Genomic DNA, 12,424 nt, shown 5'->3' on the forward strand with positions numbered 1-12,424 from the left:
TTTCCTGTGTTTTATATGTTTTATATCCTTTCTGCCTTTGTCTCTCGTACGACCATGTCGAACACGGCCATCACATACACACAATACCACGACGAGCGGCAGCTTGCGAGTATCATGGATCTCATCGACACGGAGCTCTCAGAGCCCTACATCAACATGACTTACCGGTATTTCGTGCATACGTGGTGCGTGGTGTGTGGGTGAGGGTGAAGCCAAGGCAGCTAACAGCGCGCGCGTGCGCACTACAGGCCACAGCTGACGTTTTTGGTGGGTGTGTTGGTTGAAAACATTGCAATTTGCTTATTCATTGTTTCTTTCATTGCTTGCTCAGGCTCATGACCACACCACGGCGCAATCTCAATCTCAATCACTTGCACAGAACTCCGCTCTCGCTGTTGGCGTCGTCGTATGTAAGCAGGAGAGACACAAGTCGGGGCTGATGCGCGGTTATATCGCTATGCTCTCAGTGCGTACGGATTATCGTAAACGCGGTATAGCCACGAAGCTCGTGAGGATGGCGATAGACGCCATGATTAGCGGCGGTGCTGAGGAGGTGCGTGTGGAGCATGGATTGTAAAGTATAAGCAATCTAACACACGGCAGATTGTGCTCGAAACTGAAGTGGATAATTCCACATCTATTGCATTTTACAAGAGACTTGGCTTTATGGCAGAGAAACGCCTTTATCGGTTCTACATGAACGGAAAAGACGCTTTTAGGCTTTGTTTACCGGTGGTGGAAGGGGAGGATAAGTATGGATAGCCTGTGGCTTGTGGCTTGTGGCTTGTGGTATTTAGCATTTAGCAATTAGCAATTAGCATTTAGTAATCCATAGTCATCATTAGCATTAGAAATAGCCTCAGCCTCAGCCTCAGCATTGAAATCAATCCAGCAAATCAAACTCAACATCCCCATCACCGTCAAATGCTTGCATGTGTTGCTGCTCTTGTGCAGTGCTGTTGATTGGATGGTGGACCACTTTCTCAGCCTCCACCTCGCGACTCTCTCCCATTTCAAGCGTGAGCGTGTGTTCCTCGCCCTGAGCAAATAGGATACCACGACGCATGTTTGATTCGGTGGGGAAAGGCATATTGAATGGCTGCTGAGGGGCGTGGCTGTCGTTGGTGGTGAGAGACGGTGGAGCGTGGGTGAAAGCAGCCAACTTTTGAGCGTATTCGAGGAGAGTTTCGTGAGGTATTTTACTCTCCTCAGCCGCTCTCATCTGGGCCTTGTCTTTGTCACTGTCTTGTACAATTCTGCCCAAATCATTCTGTGATTGTTTGAGTGTGTGTAGTGAGTGCTGGATTGATTCTTCCAACTCGATGATATCCGTTTCCAGAGCAGCAATAATACCCTGTCGCAGCTGGTGCCCGCGCAGCTCCTCCAAATGCACCGACAGTGCGCTGTCCAGTTGTGAGAGCTGTGCCAACGCCCCCACACTAACTCTTCCGGGCTTCACTGGCTGGCTGGACAGACTGGCGAATAGAGCAGCGCTTATTCTGTCGATATCATTCAGCGTTTTTATTGCTTCTTGGTTCCCAACGCCCATCATCATGGACTTACTAGAGCAACCCGCACGGGTGAAGAATTCTTTCATCAAGACTGACGGTCTCCGTGCGTGGTATGACGAGAACGGCAATCCAGTTGAGCCGTTCATCATCGGCATAGCCGGGGGCAGTTCGAGCGGCAAGACGTACGTAGCGGGGTGAGTGTGGTGTCGCTATCACCGCTTCTGCCATACTCAACCAGCTTAGTGAAATCATAAAGCGTCTGCACAACGTACAATCCATAGCCATCATCTCCCAGGACAGTTTCTACGGCGAGCGAACACCCGCTGAAATAGACTTGGCGTACAAGAACATGTACGATTTCGACTCACCCCAAGCTATCGATATGGAGCTATTCACTAACGTACTCAACGATATTAAGAAATGCAGGGCTGTCCAACTCCCAAACTACTCATTCAACACGCACTCCCGTCTCCCCCAATCCACCTACTTGTACGGTGCACGCGTCGTTATCGTTGAGGGGATCCTCGTTCTCACTGATCCCGCCTTGCGCGACTTTTTCGACATGAAGGTCTTCGTGCAATGCGACAGTGATGTCATGCTCGCGCGGCGCATCAAGCGCGATGTCGTCGAGAGGTGAGTGGGGGTGTGTAGCGTGTAGCGCGACCGACAGCTCACACCACCCAGATCGCGCGATGTCGACGGTGTGCTCAGCCAGTACCTCAAATGGGTCAAGCCGTCTTTTGTGAGTGTATACTGCCCACCTCACACCAACACTCTCTAACAACTACACAGGAAAATTTCGTGCTTCCCTCCTCCCGTCATGCTGATATCATAGTGCCTGGCGCAGCCAACAGTGTAGCGGTGGATCTGATAGTGACGCATCTCAAAACGCAGCTCACACAGCGCTCCCGATTCCTTCGCAAAACACTCTCCACCACTTCACCCCGCTGCTCCGACTTACCGCCTAACGTGCGCGTGATAGCGAGCACCCCGACACGTAACGCCCTCCTCACACTCCTCCGCGATCCTTGCACACCCCGCACGCAATTTGTCGATGCCGTCGACCGCCTAGCTGCAATGGTGGCTGGAGAGGTTTTGGCCTATCTCCCGCACGAGAAATGTGTGGTAGACACGCCCTTAGCGGTGAGTGAGGGGGTGCGAATGAATCTGAGTGAGGGTAGGCATCCTGATGCTAATGTTGATGCCAATGTTGATGCTAATGTTTCAACACCCGGCAATCTCTGCGCAGTGGCCATCCAGCGCTCCGGCTCACTCTTCAATCACGGCCTGCGGCGTATTTTCCCCGATGTAGAACTGGGCTCAATGTTGATCCAGCACGATACTGAACACGGTGAGCCGGCACTGTACCACCACAATCTGCCGCGTGCAGTGAAGCAGGCTGAGACAGCGCGACACACTTGGGTGCTGCTGTCTGACTCCCAATGCGGCACTGGCGCTGCGGCTTACATGGCCATTCGGGTGTTGCTGGACCACGGCGTCCTCCAACATCATATCATCTTCCTTACTTTCCTCGTCGCGAAACGCGGCGGCGTGCACGCTATTCATAGAGCCTTTCCCGGTATTCAAATCCTTACGGCCGCCGCTGACCCCGTGTTGCGCGAAGTCGAGGTGCCTATTAGCGGTAATGGTAGCGGGAAAGCTAACACATTCAACGAGGAGAATGACGCGCAGGAGAATGTGCAAACTCACACTCACACACCCACTCACAGGCGCAAAAGCGTCGTTAGCTTGGAGGTCCCCGAACGCAAAAAGTACTGGCAGATCGTACCAGGGATGGGCAATGTGGGCGATAGGTATTATGGGACGGTGTGAGTGGGGTAAAGTGCAAAGTGGAAAGTAATGCAATGGATAGATATACAGATAATACATACATAGACAGATACATACAGACACTACCGTCACGCATTCAAATGGTACACTTGCACACCCCCTTCACCACCCCGGACACTGTCGAAGCAAGTGGGGCACCAGAAAGAGACGAGTGCAGCACCCACTTTATCCTTGTAAGTGGTGAAATGTGCCTGTTTCTTATTGCAGATGTCGCACAAGTGTTTTGTGTGTGTTGGTGCTGCGCGTATGTACTTGTAACGCGGGACAACTTCCTTGGTGGCTTTCAACCTGACACTGGTAACTTGCAGGGTATGCTCACAGTTTCCGTTGTGGATGTATATACCTACGCCGCCTGTGCGGAGAGGAAGGCTGCTGATGGGGGTGTCTGTGGTGTTGTTTGTGGTTTTGGTGTTGGCGTTGCTATTGGTATCGGTATTGGTAATACTACTACTACTACTACTACTAGTACTATCACTAGAATTACCACTACGATTGCTAACGCCACCAGCACTCCCAAAGACCTCCTCATACGCTGTAATACACCCTGCGCGCCCATCCAAGTAAGCCACGCCGTCAAAGAGGATACATCCTGCTGGAGTGATGTTGGAGCAACAGCGAGCGCGTATGCGATCGATGACATGATTGAGAGGGGCGGCAGAAGGCAGGGCGAGTGAGCACAGTTTGTTTGTGTCTGGAGCGGGAGCGCCCACAAGCACATCCACAACCGCACACCGATAGTCCCAACCGCGCCCGCGTGCATTAATATCCGTGTTATCCGCCCCTTTCCCATCCACATCGGCGGCGGAAGCGGGGCGGATGTGGTGTGCGAGTGTGCGCGTATCGCAACCCTTCTGGATGTGGTCCAGACACCGTTGTGGGGGTGCGGTTATGATTGAGGGGAGGACGTTTAGCGCGTCTGCAGCTGCACCTTGATCTGTATCTGCATCGTTCCTGCGCCCACGCCTCCGCCTCAACGCGTATCTCTCGTTGTGGGTCTGGAGTGCGTGCACGAATCGCTTATCGCACAGCAGCCGTTCGTCGTCAGCGGTGATAGTGGCTGTGGAGCGCGTGAGGGAGTGTATGAGGGAGTGCGTTTGTGTGTTGGTGGTGTCCTCGTCGCCCTCGCCCTCGCCCTCGCCTTGGTTACTCTTACTCTCTTCCAGCCTTCTACAGCGATCTAGAAACGCCTGTAGATTGATAAGCGGGGAATTGCCACCGAAGCTGTTTGCCATTTCATTTGAATTCATTATTTGATTGTCGCCGTTGTTGGCTTCAAACTATGACGTGGGTGTGTGCTGAAACGAGAAGACATGGACTGAAAAGGCAAACAGCGGGCAATTGAGATATGATTACTTCCAAACGAATGGGAGTTTAGAGGTTAGCGTATTTGCCAAAGGAGTGAGTCAGGATGGCTTAACAGTGGAGTTTAAGGAGAGAGAGCTGTTTGTAAACCTAAGTGACAACAGACAACTCCATCTAGCACCGCTATTATACCCTATTCAACCTTCAAAGTGCAGCTACACGTTAAAATCCATGAAAATTGAAATTGAGCTGGTTAAAGCGGTAGAAGGGGTCCATTGGAGTGGTTTAACACAGCCAGCAGACACACAGCCGCAACAACACCCTACAAATACAAAAGACTGGAATAAAATAGCTATAGAACAAGACAAAGAAGAAAAAGAAGATAAGAATCAAGACACAAACCCAGATGACTTTTTTAAGAAGCTTTTCGCCGGTGCAGACGACGACGTTCGCAAGGCAATGATGAAATCGTATCAGGAGAGTGGAGGTACGACGCTATCGACGAATTGGGATCAAGTGAAGAAGGGTGAGGTGAAGGGCACGCCGCCGGAAGGAATGGAGAGGAAGGACTACTAATGTAGTAGCTCTCACTCCTTGCCATACTCATGCAACCACTCCTGCGTACTCCAAATTGGTTTATTGGATTCACCAGTCAGGTGTGCTGCTTTCAGTGGCTTTGCGTAGTTGCATTTGATAACGTTGTTTGAAAGAATATTTAAATCCATATTGTCAATCGCAGTAGCAGCAGCAATCTTGTCATCAAACTCAATAAAGCCATATCCCCTATGGGGCAGCTTTGAGAACTTCTCCTGAGGCGCTGGGAGTTGTATATCGAGGATATTGCCGAAGGAGTGAAAAGAAGCGTGTAAATCATCCTTATTGAGGGATTGGCTGATGTTGTTTACCCATACCGTCCTCTGTGACTTGTCTTTGATTGAAGAAGACATGATTGAGGCTAATCAACGTGTTCAAACGATTCGACGACGATATGAATAGGATACATAGGCTACTAAAGCCAGTTAAGGTGGATTGGAATAACAAGCTCATTAATATTCACTGGAATGACAACAAATCGTGTAACTTTCATAACTTATGGCTTAGAGACCACTCTAGGGACGCACACTCATTCCATCCAATCACAAAGCAGAGGTTGGTGGACACTTACGCCATTCCAGACTCAATACAGCCCATTGAAGTATCTCAATCAGACACCACGCTCTCTGTTCGTTGGAATGACAACTCAACGTGCAAGTACCCGTATCACTGGCTATATAATAATAGCTACTATCCCAAGCTTAGTGAGGTTAAGAGGGATATAAAACCAACCTGGAATGCCCAGCAGATACGCCAGAACACTCCGACAACCCAGTACACCGACATTGTACACTCAGATAAAGGTATCTTAAACTGGCTCCAAAACATCCACACCCATGGAATTGGTTTTGTTGAAGGTGTACCATCCACTCCCGAACACACGGAACAGCTCACTCAACAAATCACTTTCATTCGCCAAACCCACTACGGAACTTTCTGGGACTTCACCTCCGACCTGAGCCACGGTGACACTGCATACACCGACATAGCACTCGGTGCACACACCGACACTACCTACTTCACTGACCCGATCGGTCTCCAATTATTCCACTTGCTACAACCGGCGACAGTCCAAGGCGGTGATAGTCTCTTCATCGACGGCTTCCACTGCGCAAATATCCTCAAGCAGCTTGATCCACCCGCCTTCGACACACTCTCCACCACCCCTATCCCCTCTCACTCCGTTGGGAGCCAAGACGCCATCATTAAACCTGCACAGCAGTCTGGCTATCCTATAATCAACCTCGACAACATCACCGGCGAGCTACTCCAAATCCGCTACAACAATGACGACAGATCGGTGTTAAATGCGTTGTCTCCGAAACGCGTTGAGGATTTTTACAGGGCGTTAAAGATTTGGAATGGCATCCTCAACGACCCCCGCAATCAGTTCTGGCTCCCTCTTGAGAAAGGAAAGGTCGTCCTCTTCGATAATTGGAGAATCCTCCATGGTAGATCTGCCTTTAGCGGCAAGAGAAGATTATGTGGTGCGTATATCAACCATGACGACTATATGTCCAGACTGCGCACGCTTACTGAGAAACATTTCGATCATGATTTAAGGAACGAGTACGGAACCCTGTTTTAGGCGGTGTGAGGTGTAAAAATTATGATTGAATACATATGTTTTGCTTGGTGTTGAGTGTGTTTTGATACTATTTGCTAACCCCTTAACCACCGCCACCACCAACATCCCCCTCTATGACGTATTCACGTGACTTTATGCTAGGGTGACTGCATGAACCCAATTTACGCAGGCTAAATTTAAAAGCTAAGCTGCTTTTTTCGTGTTAGAGTGTTTACGCGTGTGCATATATGACTAGTATGCTCCGCACACATATCCAAGACAGTTACTGTGTTACTCAGCTAAAGTAAAACACTCAACCTGTTTAACACATGCCGAACGAGGCTAAAATGAACTTACTATGAATAAAAAATCAAATTTTATAAACCTAATTTTGTTATTTCGTCCCTTACCGAATATTTCATTTCTGCCGTGAAGTTTGAAGCTTAACCAAGCGGGAAGGTAGAAGATACGAGAAAAAGCTCCAGTAGACAAAATGAACAATGCAGACAGTCTCCTACACCAATCCAAAGAGCCACGACAATATCGTCTGAACATCCTCCAGCAGCCCCGCGTAGCTAGGATGTCTTCCTTTAGCGAGAAGAGGCCGGTTGATCCACCTGCGATTATTCAGCTAGAGGTGTATGATAGCGCGGGTAGACTAGATGAGGAGTAAATTGTGATTTAGAATTACAAGTATCTTTATTCACACCGTTTACAGCGCGCTAAGATCGCCGTTCTGGGTACTACACGTTCTTCTCGCAGACAACGACACACTCCCCAAACCCCAGTCACAGATATTGCAAGGCTCATTAACATCCTCTGCACACTACTGCCGTCTATCCAACCACGACACTGATGGCTATGGATGTTTTTTCTATTTCAGGTACGTCATCAGATTATATCTAATCTAATCTCATTGAGGCACTTAACGTACTCCCAGCGACCTCACTCTCACTATGGAAGGCGCTTATCGTCTCAAATTCCTTCTCACAACCGTCTGCTCTCAGGATAATTCCCCACAGCCTGTGCTGAGCCATGTCGTCACTAACCCGTTCACCGTGTACACTGCTAAGAAGTTTCCTGGTATGGCGCGTAAGTTGGGTTGTTTATCTGGCTTTCTCCTTTTAATTACCACACAGCTTCTTCTCATCTCGCTAAATCACTCGCGGCGCAAGGTGTCAAAATACCCATCAGAAATGAAGAGCGAAAACGAAATCAGAACAGAGAAGAAGAGCTTAATTGATCAACCTTAGGTTAATAAACAACACCACATGCATCCGTATCACTAAATTCAACTCTTGCCGAAGAAGCTCGAAATAGAGCGCAGCGTGGACGGTTTATCGAATCCGCCGTCGTTAGAGGGGGCGTGTGAGTGGGCATGTGAGTTTAATTGTGAGTGTGACTGTTGCGTTAGCGTTGGCGTCGTACTATCAGCATTCCTTGCGCTGCTCTGCTGTCTACCAAACAACCACGATGCATTTGTTTTGTGAGCAGTATCTGTAGGCGTAGGCACATCCTCATCTGTAGGCAGCGGCGGTAATTTCAACCCACTCGGCTTCTCCTCGCCGGAACTATCCATGAACTCACGCAACGCCCGTAGCGCATTCTCACTCGATAACTTACCCTCCTTGATTACATCCACCTCCCGCCTCAGCCTCTGTATCTCGTTGGAAAGATTAGCGTTCTCCATTTGCACATTAGTCATATCCATCACCTGCGACGATCTGTTAGACGATGCGTTGCTCGACGGTTGTTGTGGGGCTGGTTGAGGGTTGAGGTGTAAGTCTTTGAGGGATTTTGTTGTGTTGCCATTACCATTGCCATTACCACTGATGCTTGCATTATCCGCTGATACGGACGACAATCTCTTGTGTGACTTGATCGAAGCTCTCTTCTGTGGTAAAAGGGTGTAAGAGGTATTTCTTTGTATTATAACATATCGACTCACCGAAAGATTGGCTGGCTCGCTTAGTATAAACGACGACCGCTTCGACTCCGTCTCCTGTCTCCTCCTACTCTTATCCTGCTCTTGCTGCTGCTGCAGTTTCATGACGCCATTCCTGCTCTCCTCAACCCGCGTACGCAATTGTACTATTATCTCCTCTGCATCTACTCTTTGCTTCTTTTCTATTTCCAACTCCTGTGCAATTAATTCGCAATCTTCTTTGTATTTCTCGTTACTTGTCATTAGAGCTACGTTGTCCTCACGCACTTTAGCCAATTCTGAAAGTATCTTTTCTAGGTCGTGCTCTGTGTGCTCTGCTTTCTCTGCGTGCTCTATATCTCTCTCAGATTCAGGCGGCGTGCGCAGTCCTAGCACTGACATGCGTTTATCGAACTCGTCCACTGTCTTTGCTGGGGGTATGTCCTCCGCATCTTGCTCATTCTCATTCCCATTCTCGTTCTCACCCACACCTCCGGTGGTATGATCCTCCATCTTTATGAAATCTTCTTCGGCGTCGTCCCATTTATCGAGCGATTTCGTTTGCGATAAGGATAACGAAGGTGATAGCGGTGGTTCTAGGGTGTGTTGATGCTCCTGCTTGTGCTGGTGCGTCAAGGATTGGGTATCATTGGAATCCAGCGTATCCTGTGTATCCAGCGTATCCAGCGTATCCTGCGTATCCTTCGTATCCTGCATATTCTGAGTATCATTCTCATCAAATCCATACTTCTCCTCTCTTTCTCCCGATTCTTGCATTTTACTTCTATTTGAGTGTGCGTGATGGAGAATCACAGCGCGTTTGGTTCAAAACTTCGAAAGCCATCAAAGCACGCCAGAAATCGAGGCAGCTGTCAGCACAAATCAACGCACTCAAATAAATGCTCAGCTCCAACGCATTACTTAAAGCGTCTCAATCGTCCTCCTCGGCACACAGCAGCCCGTTGGCCACGATGAGCAAAGCCACAGCCACATGTGCACCTGTTGTGAGTTATGGCATGTGCTCATATAGACTGACCTACTAATCACTCATTCCCTCCAGGCTAAGGCTTATGGCGCTTGCGTTGCTTCTTCCTACGAGGACATTTCCAAAGGCGTCTGTTCAAGCGAATTTGAAGCCTTCAAAAACTGCGTCACTAACGCCGTGAGTGGGAGCATGATTCTCACTCTCCTCTCTTTCTAACCACCTCTCAGATGGGTAGGAAGTGGTAATCCTTTCTCTAACCTTTGCATCCATTGTATTCTAATCTTCTTTCTTCTTTCAAAATGTACATCTTCTCTTTACAACACTATTCTCATCTTCTTCCCGCCTTTGACGGTGTCTGGGTATGATGTGTTTTGCTGCTTCGCGGTGTGTCACTGATCATGATCTTTTTCATCATGGGCGTAAGCCCTGAGCGATCACCTGACAACAGAGACCGCGTTTTTCGTTCATCTGCCAGCGTCTCCTCGATTCTCCTCCTACGGTTATCGTTGCGCTGTGATGGCGTCATCTGCATTCTCGATGCGCTTGGTGTGTAAGTGCCCCTATTCTTGCTCATCCCACTGCCTGTCGGCGTCAGTGGCAATGGCTGTGTTTCTTTGCGACTCTTCGCAGGCGCTGTGCGCATCCCATCAATTATCGTCGTCCGTCTAGGTGGTGTCACGTTCCGACTCTTGCGCGCTGACATTGGTGCAGATAGCTGTTGGTGTTGTTTTGACTGTGGTTTCTTGAACAATTGCTCCTCACTCTCCTGGCGCAGTTTAATCGCTTTGACGCGTCGAGTGAGCTCATCATCCTCACTACTCTCACTACTTTCACTACTCTCGCTGGCTCTGCTTGCCAAGTTGAAATTAACCTTCTGTTTCGGTCTTGGTTTCCCTTTCCCCTTGTGGGATGAGCGCGAGGTGAGCGTCTTGCCTATATCTTTGTCGCTTTCCGATGGGTTGCTGTTACTGCTACTACTGCCACTGCTACTGCTGCTCAGTGTCATGCTGCGCCTGTCACGCGGACGCATTCTTCTGTCTCTCTTCCTCTTCTCCCTCAGCGCTCTCTGCTTTGCACTGTCATCTGTTAGCTCCTCTTCATCACTGCGCCCGTCCATCGCATATTTCTCTTCTTTGTATTTCCAGAAAGCGTCAAAACTGGTGTCGCCATTGTCGTCATTCGCAGTGCGATACTCGTTCTTCTTCACCGCAGCTGAGTTTTGGTCGTTGTCACTGTCACTGTCGCTTTCATTACTGCTGCTGTAGCTTTGCCAAGCGGATAGTCTGTCGTGTGGCAAACCCTCATCACTACCGTCCTCGTCCTCGCTCTCACTCGAAGACAATTCGATCGTCTTGATGTGCTTCGTTGCGCCTCTTACTACGCTGCCATCTGAGCTGGGAGATGTGTTTCCAATTGTATTCTGCGCCATGTTCCTCTGTACTGAAGATCTTCTACGTTTGCTGGTTGTCGATTGACCTGCACGAGCTGTAAAGCGGTAATGTCAGAGTCAGAAGTCAAAAAAAGGAAGGAGTCAGTACTCACACCCACCCATACGCATACCCTTTCTCACGCCCGCATTCTCCTTGTCATCACTACCACTCAAATCATGCCATTCTGCATCGCTCTCTGAGAAATCAATCACCGTCGGCAAGCCCCTGCTTTTTCTATCGCGGTAGTAAGGTTCGTGATCGGCGTGTAGCTCCCGATCAGCGCGCAGAAACGCATCAAGATCTTCCTGGTCTCTTTGAGAGCGCTGCTGGTGTATTAGTGCCTGGTGCTGCTCGAGCAGCTCGCGTTCATGCTCGCTATCCTCGTCTGACGCTCCAGAGTCATCTGTCGCATCACCACCGTCTACACCACCGAATACGAGGTTAGAGTCAAGCCCGCGTATGTGACCGCGGTCCGAAATTAGCTCGCCTGTTAGTATATCCACTTCATCATCTTCTGCTGCATCTATGTTGCCGTATTTCAACGCTAGCATGTCCCACGTCTCGCCTAGTTTGAGATTAGAGATGTAGCGCTTGAATGTCACCGCGTCATCCCCGTTGTCCTTGTCGTCCCTGTTGTCACCCGCGTTGCCATCGTCAGGTGTGAGATGCTGTGGGGGAATATAATCCTTTCCGTTAAATGGACGTGGAAAGTAGGAAGACATATAAAAATATAAAATTAAGTCAATTTATATCTCTCTTCAATATCACCTCAATGATGGTTGTCCTAAACGTCGAGAGCGCTGAATATGCCAGGCCCCTCCAGGAGAAGCAGGACAGGCGCGTCTAAAAGAGATATCCACAGAGCATCGAGAACCAAAGCCCGCACTAAGGATCTCGACCAGGTCCAGCTACAAGATTTGCTGCCTGAGAATAAAGCAAAATTGGAGAACCAGCCTCTGGACGAAAGTTTGCCTGGATTAGGACAGCACTACTGCGTTGAATGCGCTAGATACTTTGAATCTGACGTCTCTCTGTCCGCGCACCAAAAGACAAAAGTTCACAGAAGACGTCTCAAGAATCTCAAGGAACCTGCTTACACCCAGGCTGAGGCAGACGCTGCTGTCGGTTTGGGCGTCGATAAAACTCAACGAAACTCAACTAAGCCACAGTCGATTGAAGTTGATCACAATTAGCCACGGACCTTGTATCTATCACACAGATTTTATGTATCTATAGATTATTTATGCAAACAAGAATAAA

At 49.1% G+C, this 12,424-nt stretch overlaps 11 protein-coding genes across 11 annotated transcripts; 7 read left to right on the forward strand and 4 right to left on the reverse strand.

The window, feature by feature from the left end:
• Positions 1 to 54: 54 nt before the first annotated feature.
• On the forward strand, positions 55 to 762 carry J056_004460 (N-alpha-acetyltransferase 30; the record flags this gene model as incomplete). Its single annotated transcript, XM_009269655.1, has 4 exons — positions 55 to 185; positions 249 to 267; positions 332 to 553; positions 604 to 762. 4 exons carry the CDS (start codon positions 55 to 57, stop codon positions 760 to 762), a joined length of 531 nt encoding a protein of 176 aa, XP_009267930.1.
• A 121-nt stretch (positions 763 to 883) lies between these two features.
• J056_004461 (uncharacterized protein) lies at positions 884 to 1,222 on the reverse strand (the record flags this gene model as incomplete). Its single annotated transcript, XM_009269656.1, has 1 exon — positions 884 to 1,222. One exon carries the CDS (start codon positions 1,220 to 1,222, stop codon positions 884 to 886), a length of 339 nt encoding a protein of 112 aa, XP_009267931.1.
• Positions 1,223 to 1,322: 100 nt separating this feature from the next.
• On the forward strand, positions 1,323 to 3,344 carry J056_004462 (Uridine-cytidine kinase-like 1; the record flags this gene model as incomplete). Its single annotated transcript, XM_009269657.1, has 4 exons — positions 1,323 to 1,705; positions 1,755 to 2,144; positions 2,196 to 2,253; positions 2,304 to 3,344. The coding sequence occupies 4 exons, from the start codon at positions 1,323 to 1,325 to the stop codon at positions 3,342 to 3,344; spliced, it is 1,872 nt and encodes a 623-aa protein (XP_009267932.1).
• An 86-nt stretch (positions 3,345 to 3,430) lies between these two features.
• Positions 3,431 to 4,594, reverse strand: J056_004463 (uncharacterized protein; the record flags this gene model as incomplete). The annotated part of the gene is made up of 1 exon (XM_009269658.1): positions 3,431 to 4,594. The coding sequence occupies one exon, from the start codon at positions 4,592 to 4,594 to the stop codon at positions 3,431 to 3,433; it is 1,164 nt and encodes a 387-aa protein (XP_009267933.1).
• A 301-nt stretch (positions 4,595 to 4,895) lies between these two features.
• J056_004464 (Protein SGT1) lies at positions 4,896 to 5,240 on the forward strand (the record flags this gene model as incomplete). The annotated part of the gene is made up of 1 exon (XM_009269659.1): positions 4,896 to 5,240. One exon carries the CDS (start codon positions 4,896 to 4,898, stop codon positions 5,238 to 5,240), a length of 345 nt encoding a protein of 114 aa, XP_009267934.1.
• Positions 5,241 to 5,652: 412 nt separating this feature from the next.
• On the forward strand, positions 5,653 to 6,846 carry J056_004465 (Trimethyllysine dioxygenase; the record flags this gene model as incomplete). Its single annotated transcript, XM_009269660.1, has 1 exon — positions 5,653 to 6,846. The coding sequence occupies one exon, from the start codon at positions 5,653 to 5,655 to the stop codon at positions 6,844 to 6,846; it is 1,194 nt and encodes a 397-aa protein (XP_009267935.1).
• A 472-nt stretch (positions 6,847 to 7,318) lies between these two features.
• On the forward strand, positions 7,319 to 8,068 carry J056_004466 (uncharacterized protein; the record flags this gene model as incomplete). Its single annotated transcript, XM_009269661.1, has 4 exons — positions 7,319 to 7,494; positions 7,544 to 7,708; positions 7,766 to 7,917; positions 7,965 to 8,068. 4 exons carry the CDS (start codon positions 7,319 to 7,321, stop codon positions 8,066 to 8,068), a joined length of 597 nt encoding a protein of 198 aa, XP_009267936.1.
• Positions 8,069 to 8,116: 48 nt separating this feature from the next.
• J056_004467 (uncharacterized protein) lies at positions 8,117 to 9,526 on the reverse strand (the record flags this gene model as incomplete). The annotated part of the gene is made up of 2 exons (XM_009269662.1): positions 8,117 to 8,719; positions 8,774 to 9,526. 2 exons carry the CDS (start codon positions 9,524 to 9,526, stop codon positions 8,117 to 8,119), a joined length of 1,356 nt encoding a protein of 451 aa, XP_009267937.1.
• A 194-nt stretch (positions 9,527 to 9,720) lies between these two features.
• On the forward strand, positions 9,721 to 9,979 carry J056_004468 (uncharacterized protein; the record flags this gene model as incomplete). Its single annotated transcript, XM_009269663.1, has 3 exons — positions 9,721 to 9,753; positions 9,810 to 9,911; positions 9,962 to 9,979. The coding sequence occupies 3 exons, from the start codon at positions 9,721 to 9,723 to the stop codon at positions 9,977 to 9,979; spliced, it is 153 nt and encodes a 50-aa protein (XP_009267938.1).
• An 83-nt stretch (positions 9,980 to 10,062) lies between these two features.
• On the reverse strand, positions 10,063 to 11,886 carry J056_004469 (uncharacterized protein; the record flags this gene model as incomplete). The annotated part of the gene is made up of 2 exons (XM_009269664.1): positions 10,063 to 11,219; positions 11,283 to 11,886. The coding sequence occupies 2 exons, from the start codon at positions 11,884 to 11,886 to the stop codon at positions 10,063 to 10,065; spliced, it is 1,761 nt and encodes a 586-aa protein (XP_009267939.1).
• Positions 11,887 to 11,970: 84 nt separating this feature from the next.
• On the forward strand, positions 11,971 to 12,357 carry J056_004470 (Zinc finger protein bud20; the record flags this gene model as incomplete). The annotated part of the gene is made up of 1 exon (XM_009269665.1): positions 11,971 to 12,357. The coding sequence occupies one exon, from the start codon at positions 11,971 to 11,973 to the stop codon at positions 12,355 to 12,357; it is 387 nt and encodes a 128-aa protein (XP_009267940.1).
• Positions 12,358 to 12,424: the final 67 nt, after the last annotated feature.

This window comes from Wallemia ichthyophaga, assembly GCF_000400465.1.
Source record: "Wallemia ichthyophaga EXF-994 unplaced genomic scaffold scaffold8, whole genome shotgun sequence".
NCBI lineage: Eukaryota > Fungi > Basidiomycota > Wallemiomycetes > Wallemiales > Wallemiaceae > Wallemia > Wallemia ichthyophaga.